Raw genomic sequence first — 19,408 nt, 5'->3', positions numbered from 1 at the left:
TGTCAGAATTCCCTCTGGAAGGAGAAGACACAGTGGTCCTGAAACTGAGGTTCCAGTTTCCTATGCCCAAAATATGGTGCTAATCTAATGTACCCCTGCCCTCTGGCAGTGGGAAGCCATTCCCCCTTGTCCAAAGGGCCTCTCCAGCTCTTCTGGAGCCCCTTCAGGCACTGGAAGGGGCTGTCAGGGATGTGGGTAGAGCAGCTGCCAGGCCCTTGTGCTGTGAGGGTGTCACTGTTTGGTTTAGGTTGGGAGGGGTCTGCTTTTGAGTTCTCCCACCTGGACAGTGTGGCTGGGTGGGCTGCTCCCTGAGGAGCACCAAATCCCTGGAAAACAGGTGAGGAGAATCGCAGGAAAAACCTCTGAGATGGTCGAGCCCAACCTACGACCCAACACCACCACAGGAAATAAACCATGGCACCAGGGATGCCGGAGCCTGGAGGAAGCCCTGCCAAGGGGCAGGGGAGAGGAGCCCCCTCCCCGTGGTTCCTGGCCAGGCTCAGTGTTAGGGTTCCTCTTCCTCCCCTTCCTTGGTGAGCGGGTGCCCCCGCTCCGAGGGGCAGCGTGGGCTCTGGGCTCTCTGGAAGGGTGCCTTTCATGTATCACATCTCTCCTCGAGGCACAGATCGTATCCTGTTTCCCTGGCACCGGCGGATCCCGAAACCGGCACCCCCCAGGACAATGGCTTGGCCCTGCCCGGGGCCGTGGGGAGCCCGTGGGGAGCCGAGGGGTCGGGGGCAGAAGGCAGCACCGGGGAGGTTGTATAACGTGGTGTGGAATATCATTGTTCCAGCCAGGATGAGTAAGAGCACAGCTGAGGCCGGACACCGACGGCACTGCCATGAGTCCGGGGGAGGGTGGGCTGGGAGACGGCTGCACAGTTGAAAATAAAGACAATGAGTCTATAAAAGTTAAAGAACTGAATAGATTCTGAACATTTGGTTTTCATTAGCACCAAATAACATATAAATAAACATACAACAGAACCAACGGCAACATCTTGGTTACCCCCTCTAGAAGAAGCTGTGTTTAGGCTGAGCTCAGCCTCCCCAGCCCAACCTCCTCCCGCGTGTTCTGTGATGGGACAGGGGAGCTGACAGAGCCACCAGGCCTCCATCTTCCTTCAGAGCAGAGCAGGGGCTTGGCTGTGCAGGAGAATGAGGTGTCAGTGTGCTGCTGGTTCTTAGAAGTCAGAATCTTCTGATTTCTGAGGGGGAAAACATGAAAATAAGCACAGGAAGAGTCAATACACCAATTTTTCATTCTCTGTAAAAAGGATGCACTGTAAAAAGCCCATCCAGTGCCATCTCCTGCCACCTTCCCACCTTCCACTAGCCCAAGTTGCTCCAAGCCCTCTCCAACCTGGCCTTGAACACTTCCAGGGATGAGGCAGTCACAGCTTCTCTGGGCAACTAAATGTTATAAGAATTCATGGAGTAAAATGGGAGGGATCAGAGAATGATCAGAGAGAGACAGTGACAGCGTGAGAGAGATGGAAGATCTTGGAATAGCACAGAGCCAGGAAGGAGGCATCCTGTGAACACAATTCCTTAGTACTTCTTGCTCTTATAACACAAATGTGTTGCTCAATCAGTGCCCCTATGGAAGCAGTTGGACACAAATAGACCTTTCCTGCACAGACAAAGCTCGTAGTTATTGAAAAAACAGTCTTAAGCAAAGCAGATTGTATGGAACATCTTGGATCTCACTGGGGAAAAGGAATGGTAACTGTAGGGCTGCGTGGAGACTCTATAAAACCAGGATCCTCCATCCTGAGGGCTTGTAAACGCCTGCGGATGCGCTGTCAGCGTGCCAGGACTTCAGGTTTCAGGAGACTTTATTGTGCTCACGTTGTTGCTGACACCACTGAGAGACTAAGGGATGGCTTTCCTGCAGTTTAGCTGAGCTTTCCTCAAAGGAAAGTCGGGAATTCCAAAGCTTTTAGGTCACACATGTTAAAATTGACTCTGTTGCCGCTGCAGAAACTACAGCTGTTGCCAAAACATCAATATGGAATGGGCTCAGATCTGCTTTACAAGATCCCTCTGAGAGATTCCCAGATCTGTGGAATTCGCATGGAGAGGTGAGCTGGGACCTGCCATGGAGTGCCCTGTGCTATGCAGAGAGTTGTACCTGTTCCAGAGGGAAGGGAGATCTCCTGAGCTACAGCAGGTTCCTCCCAACTTTGGTTAAATCCTGCTGGGATGGGAAGGGGATGATGGGAATAAAACAGCAAGTTTGGGAATCAAGAGAAAAAGTCATTCTAGACATGTCCTCTGAGTGTTCTTCTCCTCCTCAGCCTCTGTCCACCCTCCCAAGGACCCTCCTGACTGTTCTTTATTTTCCCATCCATAGCATCGAGAATCCCTGTTGCTTCTGCATTTTTCCCTGTCCTCTGTTTCCTGCCTCTCCTGGACCAGGACCCCTTGGAGTCCTGGTTCTTCATCCATGTAACAAAGTTAATCGGGGGGGGCAGTGAAAGGGGATGAATGTTCAAAACAAGAGAAATGAAAATAAACCACCAGAGAACCAGTGGAACCATTGACTGTGGGGCTCAACCAGTCCGTGCATGAGGATCTCTCAGGTCTGGGAAGACACATATTAATTATATATTAATTAAATCCTTTTTAATTAGTGGGATGCTGAACAATCTGCTCTAGGAGGCAGAAATCCCTCAGTCTGAGGATTTGGCCAATGTCCCTGGTGAGATCCAGGCAGGAAAGGTGAGCTCATGTCTTCCCACTGACCCAACCACAGGGGTGACTTGACCTCTACAATTCACTCTAAAAGTAACATAAATGACTCTTGAAAATGGAACGAGGCCACTGCAAGTCTGGGTCAGTCAGTCAGTCGATGGTTGGTTTGGAATTTTGACCTTGAAAAACAGGATTTTGGTGGTGCAGCAGTTGGACTTCGATGATCCATGTGGGTCCCTTCCAACTCAGGATATTCTGTGTTTCTGTGAAAACCAGTAACAACACTAAGCACTCAAATAATTATGAATGTTCCTACAATAATTACGGAGTTTTGAACAGAGGGTTCATTTGTGTTTATTTGCTTTCTGCTCCTCAGTTGTTGGAGTTGGCAGAGCTTAATGCTTCCAGTTTTTTTCTTCACAAATATTAGGGAAACATTTCTTTCTTAAATGAAAACAGAGGCTTCTCATGTAATTTCATGTCTATGACACAAAACTTGAAGGAAAAGCCCTACTGCAGGAAAACAAGGATAGGAAGGGCTGGAAAAGGTCGTCCTCCTCCCCAAAGGCAGGACAAAGCCACCACTGGACTCTCTATGGCTGTGATCTGTGTGATGAAGACCCCACAAATTCCCAGACGATGTGCTCCAGGACTTGGAAGGGCTGGAAAGGACAGCCCTGTGGGAACCTCACCCTGCCTCTGGGATGATGGGAACACAGACCTGCACAGGACCACCCAGCTCCCCGAGCCCACCCAGGGGATCAGGACCCCAATCCCAGGGATGTGCTGGTGACAGTCCTTGGTGAGGGGGCCCTTCCTGGAGAGCTGGTGGCAGCTCTGACATCCCTTCCCAGCACTTCCTTCCCCAGCTGACCTGCTCTGCGTTATCATATCCTCTAAAACCAGCTGGAATCCTCAGCAGTGCCACCTCCTGCCTCCCCCTCACAGCCTCCTCTCCTGACATTAACAACTTATTTTATTCTTTTTTTCCTTTTATTTTTCCAAATCACATTCTGTTTTTGTCAGGCCACCTCTCTGGTTTGCTCACATAGTTTCCAATGCTGGATCCAAATTTCCTTGCAGCCCGTGGCAGGTGAGCATCACACAGCACCTTATTAATCTCAGTATCTATCTCGTTATCCATTAAACCCTCTGACTGGTAATAGAACCTGCGAAGACTTTGCAGACTCCTTTTGATACGTTGCTTCCTCGACTATAAACGGTCAATAAACTGCTCCTCGTGGTGCAAAGGCTCGTTTGGGGGTCCCCCTGCTCAGCTGGAGGGTCCTGCTGCCCTCCTGCCGCTGTTCCAGCAACCCAGGGGCCGAGGGGCTTTACTGGGATCCGGTGAGGGAGCTGGTGGGCAGCAGGATGAGGACCAGGACTAGGATCGGGATCAGGATCAGGACCAGGATCAGGATCGGGCCCGGGACGGCTCCCGCGCGCAGCGGGGCGGGGCTCCGGCTCCGCTTGGCCCCGCCCATCGCCCGGCCCCGCCTCTCTGCGGGCGAAGTCCCGCCCACCGGGCGAACTTGGCCCCGCCCCTCCCCGGCAAAGACACGCCCACTGGCGGGGCGCCGCGGCGGCCCTTCCCCGGCGGAGCCCCGCCCCCCCAGCGCCTGGTCCCGCCCCTCTGAGGCGAAGCCCCGCCCCATCCTCTGCCAGGCCCCGTCCCTCCCCGCCCCTCGGCCCCGCCCCGCGGCCTGGGCCCCGCCCCGTGCCCGCGGCCCCGCCCCCTGGCGGGGGCAGGCGGCCCGGCCGCGCAGCCCGCGGTGCCCGGCGCGCCCCGGGAGCAGCAGCGCGGGGGCCGCTCGGCTCCGCTCCGCCCGAGCGCACCATGGGCGCGGAGCGCAGGGCGGCGGCGGCCCGCGCCTGCTCCTCCTGCGGCGGCGGCGGCAGCTGGCGGCTCTTCCTCGGCTTCTTCGCGCTGTCGCTGGCGCTGCACGTCCTGACGCTGGGCTGTTACCTGGAGCTGCGCTCCGAGCTCCGCCGCGACCGCGGCCCGCAGCCCGCGGCCCCGCCGCGACGGGACGGGACGGCGGCAGCGCCCGGAGCCCCCGCCGCGGGCCGCCCGCAGAGAGCGGCCGAGGGCGCGGAGCGGCGCCAGCAGGTGGGTCCGGGCGGGGACGGGGGACACCGCGGTGTCGGGCTCCATCCCCCCTCCATGTCCCCTCCATCCCCTCTCCGTCCCCCGTCCATCCCCGGCGCGGGTGCCGCTCCCCGGGGCGCTTGGGAACAGCCCCCCGGTCGGGGTTACTTGGAAAAGGGGGGAAGCCCCAAACTCTGGTGCGGGGGTGAAGCGCGGGGGGAGCGCGGGTTCCCTCGCCCGGGCTGGGGTGACGGGGCTGCGGGACCGTCCGCGCTCCACCTGCTGCCGCCTCCTCCCTGTAGCGACAGCCCCGCCGCGTCGAACCCGCTCCCGATAGCCCAGCCCTGACCGAGGGCAGCGGCTTTGCCCCGGCCCTTGGGGGACCCCCGGGCGCGGGTGCAGCGGCCGGGGAGCCCCGCATAGGTCACCCCGTACCGGTGGTGTGCGGGGGATCCCAGTCCCGCATCGCCCTCCGCTCGCTCCCCTCCCTCCAGCTGGGGTGGGTTTCGGTATCTCAGTTCCCCCTCAACCCAGGTGCACAGCCTTGCCCGTGATGCCTCGGTGTCCCCCCTGCAGCAGCTCCTGACTCTGTGCAGGACTGGTTGGCATCTGTCTCCCGGTTGTCCCCACGGCTGTCCTGAGCCCCCGGGGGGGTCGCCTGTCCCGAGAGCCTCCGGAGAGCCGGAGCGGAGCTGGGGCCTCCGCTCGCAAACTTAGCTCATTTTTTCCAGGCACGAAACTTCGCTGCGAGCAGGATAAGCTGGAGGAAGGAGTTTCCTCCCCCTTGAGCCTCCCGAGCGGATGGTCCGCTCCCCAGAGGTGCCGGGTGGCTTTGCCGGGGGTGTCCCAGCGGGGTTTCGGGGGGAGACGCCAAACCCCAGCACCCCGGCGGTCCTCGCCCTGCTACTTATCAATGTGGGGGGAGGAAGGACAAAAATAGCTTTGATAAAGCGGCGAGTTTGGGAACTCTTCCTCCCACTTGGCAGCGGGCAGCGGTTCCGCCGCGCCGGCCTCGGCTGCCCCCGGGAAAGCCGGGCTGCGCTTCCACCGCTGCCGGATCCCGCAGCTTCCCACAATAAAATCCCAGTTAAGCGCTGAACCGGAGGGAACCCGAGCTCTCGGGTCATGGCTCTCTGTTCTCCCTTCTCTGCCTCGGCAGTGTCAACACTAAGTGAGCCGGAGCAGCTCGATGTCGTGCTAAGATTCTTGGGTTGCCTTGGAATAGCACGCGGCTGGAGTGCCTTTCGTGTTATCGTGCTGGATCTGTTTAGCCTTTAGAGCTCTTCTTTCCAGCGAGTGCATAATGAAATACCAGGGCAAATACTTGAGACGTTCATAAATTACAGCGTTAGGTAATTTGTCTCGGGATGCGTATGGAGATCCAGGCATTGCTGGTACAGCTGGCGTACTCCAGATAAGGTAACACTAATTATTTATTTCTTTCTTTTACATCTGGCCTGTCAGGCTTAAGATGGAAAATTCTTTGGGATGTATGGAAGGAGTTGGTTGTGAGAGGAAGTTTCCTGGTAGTGGGGACATGGGGAAGGCTGAATGTCCAGGGCGCTGGCACCTCACTGCCCCGGTCGGGAACTGCCGTGAGGACGTGTGATTAATGGGATTTGTAGTAGTGCTGCTCACCCCATTCCGTGCTGAATTTTCTGCCTTGCCATTTACTTGAGTTGATGTGCAGCTAAAAACAACCACTTTCCACGTCCTGGGGTGCTGTGAGTACATCCCTTCGATGGTTAAAGCAATGAAACGAGGTGTTTGCAAACAGCTTTACTCAGAAAGTTATCATCAAGCTTCAGGGGGCGCGTGGGGTTCCTCGCAGCTTTTCCGAGCTGTGCTGCTGTAAACCCAAAGTGTGGTCCCGTGCACGTGATGCTTGCAAAAATGAAGCCAAAATTACAAAATAATTAATTCGGGAGATCTGGTCGATGACATTTCTCTGCTGGGGACCACGGTCAGAGTTGGGGTGTGTTGGGGGGTACCTGGCATCCCAAAGACCGTGGCGCTCTGAGCCCTCAAACCGCCCCTCAGCTGTGTGAAGTGTCGTCAATGAAGAGAATGAGTAATGAGTGTGTGTGTGTTGTGATTGTACAGGCTGGTTTAAAAACAAAAGACACTGCCCTTCCTGACCCTTTTTTTCTTTATTTTTTAATTATTTTATTTTTCCCCGCCTTCCTGACCTGAGGCAGGAGGAAGAGGAGCGAGGGGGGGGAAGGATGGGGAGCGATGGTCAGCACCGAGATTTTGGCTGAAATCTCACCTGGCCACGTGCCAGAAATGACCTCATGACAGGAGTGAGATTTGGCAGCTCGATAAGGCCCCACTTCCCTATCTTACAGGGTATCCAAATATGTAACTCATTTAGGATCCAAGGGCAGTTTTTCATGGCAGAGGGTGAGGCATTGTAGTCCACATCTTTGTCCCAGAACCCGCCGGCTGTTGCATCACCACGTTGGCTGCGAGATGAGGGGTTTGTTAGTGCTGCTTTAATTCATCGACTCTTCGAGTGCTCTGAGGTGCAAGAGCGGGTTTGGGGAGCACTGGTGCCTTCAGCCTTGGCTGGTGGGATAAAATCCAGATAATCCCTTCGGGTGGGTGTGCTGTGGGATGGGAGAGGGATTCTGTTGAGCACTTTGCTTGTGGCTCCACTCGTGGAGATCCGCAGCAGGGCACTGCTTCCTGCCCTTTGGAGTATTTTATACCTAAATTAAATTGTATCTTGCTGTCAAAAAATCACCCCTGTAATATCTGAGCTGTGCAGAGCATTGTTCCTGCGCTGTTTCTCCAACCAAATCCGTGTGGTGCCACGTTTCTGCCAAAACATGTTTTTTGGCCAATGCCAAGCGGAGCGTGTGCCCTGAGAGTGTCCCGAGACAGGCAGAAAAGCTGCCAAAGGCTGGCTTTGGAATGGGATCAAATACCATCAGTTCTGTCGAATCAAACTAATTGTGGAGGCGCTTGCAGCTGGGGGAAGGGGGGAGGGGAGTGCTGAGTCATCAAAAAAAATGTGCTGAGCAGCAGTTCTGTTCCAAGTGTTCACCTTCCTCTGTGCCATGGTGTCTGTTCCTGGTCTCTGCTCCTCACCTTTTTAACACCTTTTGAGTAGTGCTCACATTGGCATTCCTGACTTACAGAGAATCCTGGAATGGTTTGGGTTGGAAGGGACCTCAAAGCTCACCCAGATCCACCCCTGCCATGGGCCAGGGACACCTTCCACTAGCCCAGGTTGCTCCAAGCCCTGTCCAACCTGGCCTTGCACACTTCCAGGGATGGGGCAGCCACAGCTTTTCTGGACAACCTGTACCAGGGCCTCCCCACCCTCACAGGGAAGAACTTCTTCCTTTCTTTTCCCTCACCAGTGTGAAATTGCAGTTGTTTTGCCCTTTCTTGTCAATCCCAGTTCCTGAGTCAGAGGCGGGTTTGATTGGCACAATGTGCTGTCAAAGGGTCTAAAGGTGTAAAAGCTGCTCCAGAGGCTTCTCCTGCCCTGAGCGTACCTGTAGCTCATCCATGCACCTTCATCCCTCTGTCTGGTACCTGCTTCCTGAGCCAGGAGGCTGCACTGGCAGTGATGGATTGGGGCCAAACTGAAACCTGGCCATGTGCTGAAAGCTTTGAGCAGAGTGTCCTGGAAACACTTCTCCAGCATCAGCGGCCTCTGCACACTGTCCTGCAGGCTCAGACCTTTAAATACCTGCTCAGGAGATGTGTGTTGGGATTTCACAACTCTGATTCTGGGTTATGGAAATGCCAGGTCCATGCAGAAGCAAGATGGTGATTAGGGATTTGATTTATGGTGGGTTTTCCCTCGAATTCCACTTCGTGGTCCTGGTTGTAGCTGGAGGAGGCTCTCACAGGGCAGTAAAGGAGCCCACAGAGCTCTGTCTGGTTAATGCTGGGCTCTGGTTGCCTTCATTCCGGCCTCAGTAGTGCCTGTCCTCGACAGACTTTCCAGAGGCTTCCCAAGGGTCTGCCGAGGAAGGGGGGGCTGCCTGATATCAGATAGAAAACATATTTCTGCTGCTATGCCTATGAATATTCCAGGCAAAATCTGATGTGCTGCATCCACTGGGAAGTTCAATACAGCATGAGCTGTGCCCCGGGGGTTGGAGGTGCATCCCTGTGTGTATTGTGGTGTTAGTTCCTGGTGTGAGCAGGAGCTGTCTCCTCTGGCTGTGTGCAGACAGCCTGGTTGGTCCCTGGAACTGTAAAATCATAGAAGGCTTTGGGGTGGAAGGGACCTTTCAAGGCCATGGAGTCCAACCCTGCTGCCATGGGCAGGGACATCTTCAACTCTAACAGGACCTTCCCAGCATCCTTATTCCCAGATTCATGATGCTGTTTGGGTGCCATTCCTTGTGCCCCCTGACACTGAGTAGGTGGGATGGACACTGTGTTGTATGTGGTGGGATGTCACCACTCCCGAGCTGTTCACTGTGAGGGCTGGAGCTTAGGAACTCTGCTTTGGAAAAGGGAGGAAAAAAAGTAGCTATGGCTTTGGAATGTCTGAGCACAGGGTGGCCATGGATGCATCTTGCCAGGGACACCCTCAAAGTGTGGGAAGATGGGAATAGTGAGGAGGTAAACAGGGAAAAATCTCACCTCTGGGAGAGATGAAGCAGCTGGGAAATATGAAATATAAATTCCAACTGCTGTCTTGAAGCTTCTGTCGGCATCACAGGGATTATTGACCCGGGGAGTGCAGGCAGCTGTGGCTGCTGGGAACAACTGTGAGGTGAATCCAGTGATGCCCAGAAAGGAGAGGAGGATGGGCTGCAGCTTATGGAGGAGAGTGGGGATGCTGATGTCTTGCTGGAAACAGAGGAATGTGATTAACAGAGGAATAACACCAGGGCAGCAGGGAGCATGCAATCGAAGCACGGCGCTTCCTTCCCTTCCAGGCTCTTGCCAGCTCTGCCCCATCATCCCCTTCCCCAACTGAGCTGTGTTTGCTTTACTTCTATTTTCTGCTGGTTCTGTGAAGCACTAGTACTGTGACTTTGTGTGAGGACCAGGATGTTTTACCAGTGTTTATTGAATTCCTTGACGGAGGCTGTTGTTGTTGCCAGAGTGTTTGACTGACTCGTGACCAAATTGCAGGGTTTTTCCACAATTTTTCGAGGAGTTCACTGGCAAACCCTCAAACCTGGGTTTTTAAGAACACTCAGTGGCATTCCAGAGTTATCTTTCCCTTAACCCCGGAGTACATAGCGCCGTATCAAACCCATATTATTCTAACATTTTAACGTTATTTTTCTTACCACATAATAACATAAATCTTCTCTGCTCTCCCATACACATGTAGTGTCTTGTAATGCTAATTAAACTGCACACCATCCTAATTTTGCTCTCATACTAATCCAATATATTTTTCTTGACTGGAAGCCAAACCCTGAGAGCTTCAGAGCATGCGGAGCTCTCATTCCAGTCTTATTATATGTTAATGGCTTTATATTTTAATATCTTTCAACACTTTAGGAGGATGTTATTTTTAGAGGTGTCTGGCTGCAGAAGGTAGCCGGTCTGGGAGAGGCTGAGGGGGCTTGGGGGATGTGAAGCACTGAGTAAATTCGATGCAGTGAGTGAGTGGTAAGTGTGTCTCTGAAGAGGTGTAATCTGTCAGGATCCATTGTGCACAAGCGTGGAATTACAGGGAGATTTGGATGCAATTTTAACATAGTTAAGTGCCTTTATGGGGTGGTTGCAGTGGTAAGTGCTCTCTTGTTAAACTCTGGTTTTTGTGTGCTAATGGTGCCGATGCCAGTCGGGCCTGGATGCTACTACAGCAGGAATAATCACTCCCAGATGGGTGCCTGTGAAAATGAGCTCTTTCCATAAGCCCAAATGAAATGCTGCTGTAAGTGCAAAGTACTAACGAGGCAGGATCACACTGATGGGGTGCCAGGGCTGTAACTCCTTCCAAATGGGGAGTGCCAGGATCCTCCTACCGGGGCTGCACCTTGGCTCGCCAGGCTCTGCGCTCGGGCACTGGGAGAAACGGCAGCGACTGGAGATGGGATGGGAGGCTGTGAGTGCTTCAGCTCTGCACGGAGTGAGGAGGAACCGGGCAGCGATGGGCCCTGGCACCAGCACGAGCCTCCTCTAGGGTTTGTTCAGCAGTTTGTTCCGGAGTGTGTCGGGAGAGGTGTGGGAGAACAGCGGTGGGCATTGGGTCGTGTGGCTTTGCAGTGGTGGGGGTTGCACGTCACAGAGATGCATTGCATGGCTTGGCAACGGAGGGCATTGCATGGCAGGGTGTTGTGTGGCCTGGGCTCTCGCTGCATGGTGTGGTGTGGAGTTGCGTGGCTTTGCAACAGGAGGCATTGCATGGCCTGGGGTTGAGTTGCTCGGCCCGGGGTTGCACGTCGTGGGGTTTTTTTGTATGGCTTTGAAATGGCCAGTGTTTCATGGGACGGAGCTGTGCTGCATGGCATGGAATCCTGGAACGTGCTGAGCTGCGAGGGATCCATCGGGATCGGGGGTCATTGCATGGCGTGGGGCTGAGCTCGGTGGCTTTGCAGCAGCAGGCATTGGGTGGCTATACCCTGGTGGGTGCTGCACCATGAGGGGATGACTGGCGTGGCACTGTGGTGGGTGCTGCACCACGAGGGGATGACTGGCGTGGCACTGTGGTGGGTGCTGCACCACGAGGGGATGACTGGCGTGGCACTGAGCGTTGGGTGGCTGTGCTGTGGTGGACGTTTCCCGATGGTGTTGTGCCATGGCCAGGGTTGTGTTGTGCTGCTCGGGGCTGTGGTCACTGCACGTTGCAGCAGGACATGGATACAAGGGCTGGGAGCTGCTGGCTGCTTCCAGGAGCAGTGAGGAGGAGGAGGGGGCTGGGGAAGGCTCACCCTCCTACCAGAGCTGCCTCTGGCTTAACCCAGGCTCAGTTTGGGCTCAGTTTGGGCCAGCACAGCCACAGAGAGGATGCAGATGTGGCTTTGGGAGGTCAGACCCTCCCTGTCTCCGGTGTTTCCCCTCCTTGGCAGTGCCTGGTGTCCCAGATGGTGACACAGTGGGTTAAATCCCATCCCAGGGCAGTGGGGGGCTGGCCCTTTGTCCTTTAATCCCTCTTTGCAATTCATGGCACCTCTGGGCTTTCAGCCTCTCCTGAGAACAAAGCACCTTGGAGGGGGACAGACTGCGAGGATGTTTGTTAAGGCAGCATGGAAGTAAAACCCACCTCGGAGCAGATACGGGCAGATATACCGGCTCTGGAACTGTAAATCTTATGTGGGTGGGAGAGTTGGGGACATGCTGTGTTGGGTTGTGGTGCTGCCTAATCACAGAATCATGGAATGGTTTGGGTTGGGAAGGACCTTAAAGCCCATCTTGTTCTGCCCCCTGCCATGAGCAGGGACACTTTCCACTATCCTAGGTTGCTCCAAGCCCTGTCCAACCTGGCCTTGGACACTTCTACAGCTTCTCTGAGCAAATTCCCTGCTGTCTCTTCTCCCTTTTCTGTTTCTTATTTTAATCGACTGATGTTTGCATTCCTTCCCAGAGGGGTGAGAACACCAGTGTGCCCTGTCCAGCAGGGGAAAAAATCAAAGTATTTGAATATCATTATTATTTGATAATAATATTTATATTTTCTAAAAAGAAACAAATCTTTGAATCCTTCCTTTTATTATCTGATCTATGAAGTGTCAGCGGCTTTCCCTGGGTTTCCCAGGAAAGTGTGGGGATGGGGACACTGTGTGGGACAGGCACTAATGGCCTAAACAGACTTTGTATGATCCTTCCAGTCTTCTCCACGTGCTGGGCTCGGTGAAATTAATCCAGGAAATAATTTTTGAGCAATTATTTCCTTAACTTTGCAAACAAATTGCTGAGCTACCGCTACGCTTTACCAGCACTTTATTCTAATTTTCCCATGGGATAGGAAAATAGGATAAAGCATTTAAAGCTGGTAGCTGGCACTGTTGCCAACCTGCCTTGATGCTGAGAGGATGAGACAGTTCAGACTCGAAAGTGAGGGGTTTATTGTAATTTTTTGCTTTGCTGCTGTTCCCGAGGCTGCAGGAGAGGCAACAGTTCTGCCTGGAAAGCTGAAATTCTCACATTTTCCCATAAAACTACCCTGTGGCAGAAAAATCAGCTCTAACTGAGAATTGCTGGACATGCAGCTGATGAGGTGCATCTAGAGAGCAGGATGAAAACCCATAAAGAAAATAGTTGGGTTTTATACTGCAGCTGTTTGTATCTTTTTAGTGATAATGAACTCAATGAGTAGTTGGCTGCCTTGGGGCAGTGGAAGGGCTTGTTGGTGCTTGCTCAGTCTGGGGTGTTAACTCTTGCTGGGAAAGGGAGTGATCCCATCCAAGGGCAAGAGGAGCCAACCAGGAGTTACCTCCATATGCTACTGGAGTAAATTTTGGGAGATTTTTGAGGTCAAAAGGAGACCTTTTCTATGGGGGGGGGGAAGGCAAAGTTAAAAGATGTTAATTGCCATTTTTAAAGGATTATTAAATTTTCTATTTAGCAATATCTTTATTGCCAACTTAGAGTTTTCTCCTGTTGTTGACAAGAGTTGTTTTGGCTCAGAATACGGCTCGTCCACAGATTCCTGGTCTGCTTAGAACTTGGGGGTGCAAGGACAAGGGGTGATGGGTTTAAACTAAAGAGAGTTGATTTAAATGAGATATTGTGAAGGAATTCTTCCCTGTGAGGTGGTGAGGCACTGGCACAGGTTGCCCGGAGAAGCTGTGGCTACCCCATCCCTGGAAATGTCCAAGGCCAGGTTGGATGGGGCTTGGAACAACCTGGGATAGTGGAAGGTGTCCTTGCCCATGGCAGGGGGTGGGACTGGATGAGCTTTAAGGTTCTCATTTTGGGCTCAGCACGAGCAGCAGATGGAGCAGGGGAATCCCTAAATCCCTAACCCACTGTGCCATGGCCTCTGGGAGTCGGGCTGGGCTCCACAGCTTCCTGCTGGTACCTTGGCATCACCCCTGCTGCAAATTCCCAGCCAGTGGTGAAGCCCCGGAGCGGGCACGGCCACCGGTGCACACTCCAAGGGGAGAGCAGCACACCCCTGTAAAAGCAGGATCCCTCTCCAAACACACGTGCACGACAGGTGATTCCCGCTCCCGTGTGTGGCTGCAGGGCCTGGGCAGGGCCTGGCTCCGTGTGTGGTGCCAGGGCTGGTCCCACGTGTGCCGGCCGGGATGGGGCCATGGGATGAGCTCTGGGGAGTTGAGGTCTTCAAGTGTTAAATACAAAGTGTTGCTCCTGCAGGCTCAGCTCGGCTGGCGCAAGCCTCCAACAACAGCCTGGATTTGCCAAGGAAAATGACGCTGGATACAGCAAAGAGCTGTCAACTCTTTCCTCCCTAAGCTGCTGGGCTGCTTTTCTCCTGCTTTGCAGGATGACTGGGCTGTTTGGAAGTGATATGGTATTTGGGGGTTCTCAGTGCCTTAGTGATGCTTCCCATCTCCTTCCCTCCACCCTTGCCCCCCTTCCAGACAGCAGCACCTCGTGCAAGGGCTGTTGGAACTCTCTGCAGTCCCCTGGCTGAGGTGAGGACTGATTGTCACGTTAAGCTGAGAATAACTCAAGTTCTTCCCCTCTGGTACCTAGATATTGGACCAGGGAGGGATTTTGGCTGAAACATTAGCTAGCTGGTTCCTAAAGTAGACTTTCTGAGCCCAGTTGTGTGCAGGTGGCTGCAGGTGGGTTCAGGAGAACACCTCCAGAGACCCCTGACCGTGAGCTTCCCTGCTGATGGGTCCTCCTGACTCACAACCATATTTTTCCATGTCTGAAGATGCTGAAAACCCAATTTATAAATGATAATTCTGATGGGGGAGGTTGGGGCAGTTACATTTGGTCGGGTCCCAGAGGAGGTCCCGTGTGGCTCCGAGCTGCGTGTCAGCACCAGGTACTGAAGCAGTTAAATATTCCTGCTGCGGGTGCACAAGAGCAGCGCCAGGTATCTCCCAGGGGATCCAAGTTTGCTATCTGAAATCTGGCAAATAGCACAAATTTTTATGTCTGTGAACAGAAATCACACCCCGAGGCGACGGCTGACAGGGAAGGTCTCCTGACATATTTACCTAACGATTTTGTTATCGTTAAGTACTCAAAGAGCCCAAACCTGGAGAACAATAGCAACAAAAACCCACTGCAGAGTTCATCAGCAGCTGCAGCTTCGAGATAACAAATGGTTTTTTGCTCTTTTGTTTGACTCCTTGGCATTTAGTGGTTAATTGGAGTGAGGCCAAGTGTGGTGAGATAGTGCATGAAACAGTTTTAAAAACACTGGAATTGAACGTTTTTTGCGTGATGCTTTCTAACTTTAGTCTGTGGGGCTCTTAGAGGTGGTTTAAAAACAACTAAAGGAAAACATTTGATTTGGGCAGTAAAAACTGAGTTTGGAAGGGCTGGAGGGGAGTAACTTTTGCAGCCCTTGCTGTGACCCCAAAAGTTATTTCACCCCCACCCCAGCTGGGCTTCACCATTGCCTCGTGCTGGGGCTGGAATTGCTCTTAAGTGTTATTAAATAGTAATAAATGTTTCTGGCAGGATCAGTGTGCTGTGCCACATGCTCATCCACCATTCTCTCTGTCCTGGTCGTTGTTTGTGTTTGGAGAATGAAGTAAAGCTGCATTTGTGAGAATTAGGGACACTTTGACTTGAAAAATCAGGAAAAATAGATTACTTCAGGTTTTAAAGTGGTGATGTTGGTCCTGATCCAGCTGCTCCCCTTGATTTCAATGTGATTTTACATGATGCAGAAAGGCACTGGAATGAAGCTGGTCCAAAGGGTGTCTGGGATGCTCTGTGAACTCTGGCATGTGAAATTCCAAGTAATAAAACTTTGGAAGTGTGGCCTTCGAGGGTTATTGTACAAGGAAGGGTATAAGAAACATGACACTGGGACTGTGTTTCCTGGCAGAAATGCTTCGCAATGGGGAAATTTTCGTTTGGTTTGTGTTGCTTACATGCCTTTCTTCTCGCTGAAGGGCAAATGACACTGTCAGCATTAAATGCGAGTAGCTGACATCTTCCCATGAAATATGCCTTACGTTCCCAGAACGGAGCTGGAGTTACTGCTCTTCCAGAAATTCGCCTTCCCTCGTCTTTATTTTAGGTCTTACCCCGAAACGGACCCACATGAGATGTTTGTGCTGGTAAGGAGGTTGGTTGTGGGGGAGCAGCACAGTTAATTGTGCTTTGAGGAGAGGTCTGACAGAGCAAGAGGAGCCGTGGGTTCCTTTGGTCGGGGCTCCTGAGGGCTCTCGTGTCGGGACGTGTCAGGCTGACGGGCGCCTACGATGTAACAGCAGTAACAAAACCCAGGGCAACTGCTTGGATGGGGTTTTTTTAAGGCTGGTTCTCTGGGTTTGAAGTTCTTGGGCTTTGTAGGGAAAATTTATGGCGGTTACCAGCGGTTTAGAGATGGAAGAGATTGTCCATGTTCTACATGGTGCCCTGTTGGTCCTGTGTCCCCGGCGGCTGCTGCTGTGGTGGCTTTTAGGTTGGTTGATTCAGCTGGGCTTGGTGTAGAGATGGCTTTGACACCATAATGTGAGTGATTTAGGGAGCTCTACTGGTGTAGGTTGTCTGGAAGCCAGTGGAGATGAGTGTGGCAGCTTGAGTTGCAGAAGGATGAAGAGTCCTGCACAGTGCTCCATTTTAGCTTTAGGTACAGGGAATTGTGTTGCTTGTTTTAGAGATCATGAGTTGGTGGTTGGTTTGGGCTGAGTTTGGCCTTTTTGTCTATTAAAGGTTTTTTCCAACGTGATCTGCCAGGGTTGTTGTCCGTGGGGAAGAAAAACCTGTCAATCAGCTTTGGAAGTGCTGATTGCTGCATCTGCAGATCAGCAGAGCTGGGCTTTGTGGGTCAAGAGGCTTCAAAGACACACTGGACTTTGCTGCACCTTCCAGTATTGTGCTGAAGGAAGTCAAGGAGTGTTGGATTGAGTACTGAGTGGGAATGATGGCAGTGACTGTAGGCTGAGTGGTCAGACAGAGGTGCAGCAGTGTCACCAGGGGGCTTCAGCCTCGGTGGTGCCTGAGGGTAATTCTGAGGGGGCTGCAGTAGCTGGTGCTGGGCCTTGATGCAAATTTCGGTCTGGAGACCCCAAGGCTGGTGTCTCTTACCTCTTTGAGTGAATCTCTGAGAAACAGAGGGTCAGAGTGTGACGCTGTGGCAGCTGGGCACTGCTGGGGCCCCTCAGATCCCGGGGCCAGTGTGGGGCCCCTCGTGATGAGAAAGACATTGAGGGGCTGGAGCGAGTCCAGGGAAGGGAATGAAGCTGGGGAAGGGTCTGGAGCAGCTGAGGGAACTGGGAGGGCCCAGCCTGGACAAAAGAAGGCTCAGGGGGGACCTTCCCTCTTACCTGAGAGTAGGCTGTAGACAGGTGGGATCGGTCTCTTCTCCCAAGTGACAGGACAAGAGGAAATGCCCTCAAGTTGTGCCAGGGGAGGTTCAGGCTGGATATATGGATTTCTTCATGGAAAAAAGGTTGTCCAGGCCTATCACAGGCTGCCCAGGGCGAGGATGGAGTCTCCACCCCTGGAGGGATTTAAAAGCCGTGTGGATGTGGCACTTGGGGACGTGGGTTGTTGGTGGCCTTGGCAGTGCTGGGGGAATGGTTGGGCCAGATGATCTCAGGAGGTTTTTCCAATCTAAATGATTCTGGGACTATTCGCAGGCTTCTGGTGTCATTGCATGTTTTCAGATTGGAAGGACTTGGGTTGTTTCATACAGTGTTCTTTTTCCCCCATGGTACCTCCGTAACAGAACTCTTTGCATAAAAATGAAGCCAAATTTTTGGCCGGCTCTCGTGCACACCTGTGCACTCGCACCGGCAGCCAGCAAAGCGTGCACTGAAATGCTGCTTCTCAAATCCTTCCTAAGAATGACTTGGGAAAGCTAAAAATTATTCTTTTAAGGCTTGGACTTCTTACATGGTCAGTTGTGAACTGAGGCTACGCAAAAATAGGTGGTTTGAGCAGATGAGTTGTTCTTAGAAGCAGTTCATGGGGTCTGGATGGGACCATCTCATTCCACCCCCTGCCATGGGCAGGGACACCTTCCACTAGCCCAGGGTGCTCCAAGCCCTGTCCAGCCTGGCCTTGGACCCTCCCAGGGATGGGGCAGCCACAGCTTCTCCTGCTGGTGCAATAAAGTGATGGAAAACCCTGGGCTCAAGGGGCTCTGATAAATATATAGAGGATTATTTAATTTCTGTTTAAATAGCTCTCTGTTTGAAGACAGTGGCTGAGGTGAGGGAGGAAGATGGTGAGGAGGATGCAGTGAGCCCCTATTCCACTGAAGTAGGATTTACAGTAGGAGAATGCCCTTGGAAGAGCGTGTGTTTGTGCCCACAGCCATTAAGCTCCATAATCTTACTGTCTGTATCGACTTACAAATGAAAGCTTGCAGTAATTTGGAGCAGCATTTGAATTGTGAGTGGTAGTGATGATGCTGAGCTTGTCTTTTAATGCTGAGTTTAGAGTCTTTGAGGTTTGGATTAAAAAAAACTTCAATGAAACCACAAAAAAGACATTGGAAGCATAACTGAACAGGTGGAACAAATTTGTTAAATCTGTTATTGGGAAAACAGCAACTTGCTTTTAAGAAATAAATCAATCTGCAGCTCAGTGTTTCATAATGAGGAGTGGGATAGGAAAATCTAAAAATATCTACAAATGAGAGCAAATGCTCTGAAGGAACAGATCCAAACTAGAATATAATATTGCCCATTGTGGTGACAATAAGTATTTTAAAGTTCATTGAGATCCTTGCTGTGATGCAGATGGGACTTGAAGAGCCAGCATATTTCACTTGGCCGAGTCCAGTTTTTATTTGCATAATAACTTATTAAATGTATTGCCAGTAGCTCACGGAGCCCCCGGTCAGGATTGGGAAACCACGATGAGTTCATACTGCTCTGCCTGGGGAGACAAGATATTCACCAAGAACTGGGAGGGAGGCGTCTCTAGCAACTAATGCAAGTGATTATGTGCTTGAAATGGCAGGAACAAGCAGAGCTTTAACCCTGCTGTGGAGCGGGGTGACCTTTGAGTACCTCAGATCTTCTCACCAGGACCCGTTTCAAGGGTCTTTGTCCTTCGGCTGCCTTTGTCCCCCATCCCTCCTCCTCTGGCGTGAGCTTTAGCAGCTGATTTTAATAAACTAAAGGAGCTTTTCCAGGTGGAAAATGTGTCTGTTGGCAGCTGGGTTTTCAGGAGAGAGGGAATCAGTGCTGTGGTCTCCGTTATCATGGAATCACAAAATGGTTTGGGTTGGAAGGGACCTCCATAATCATCTCGTTCCGCCCCCCTTTTCTGCTGCTTGCCCTTCGCTGTTCAGGCAGCAGAGCCAACTCCACTTCCATTTTTCTTGGAAAGCTATTCCATAGCCTCATCCCTCTCTCTCAGCAGGTTCTTCCTAGTGTTATTCCCGAGTTTTCCTTGCTCAGCAGAGCCTGGGTGCTCTGTCACACCCAGCCAGGCGAGACTCAGGCACTGCCATCGCCCGTCGTGCTCCGTCATCCCTTTCCTCACCCTTTGGGACTTGCCCACGGCTCCTCGGCACAGGGGGGTTTCTTGCCAGTGCTGCTGCAGAGTAGCTGCTCCAAACTAACCAAACCCACAT

The 19,408-nt window shown here is 52.5% G+C and overlaps 1 protein-coding gene across 2 annotated transcripts in view; it reads left to right on the top strand.

The window, feature by feature from the left end:
- The first annotated feature begins 4,533 nt into the window (after positions 1–4,533).
- EDA (ectodysplasin A) overlaps positions 4,534–19,408 on the top strand; it is a 65,467-nt gene continuing 50,592 nt past the window's right edge. For both annotated transcript variants that reach the window (XM_017819352.1, XM_017819351.1), the window contains exon 1: positions 4,534–4,806. In XM_017819352.1, coding sequence (XP_017674841.1) covers positions 4,534–4,806 — 273 coding nt within the window. The remainder of the gene's footprint in view (positions 4,807–19,408) is intronic.

The sequence above is a fragment of the Lepidothrix coronata genome, unplaced genomic scaffold (genome assembly GCF_001604755.1).
Source record: "Lepidothrix coronata isolate B3197 unplaced genomic scaffold, Lepidothrix_coronata-1.0 Scaffold73, whole genome shotgun sequence".
Taxonomy (NCBI): domain Eukaryota; kingdom Metazoa; phylum Chordata; class Aves; order Passeriformes; family Pipridae; genus Lepidothrix; species Lepidothrix coronata.
Note: the sequence above shows the minus strand (reverse complement) of the source record. Positions and strands in the feature narration are given on the sequence as shown.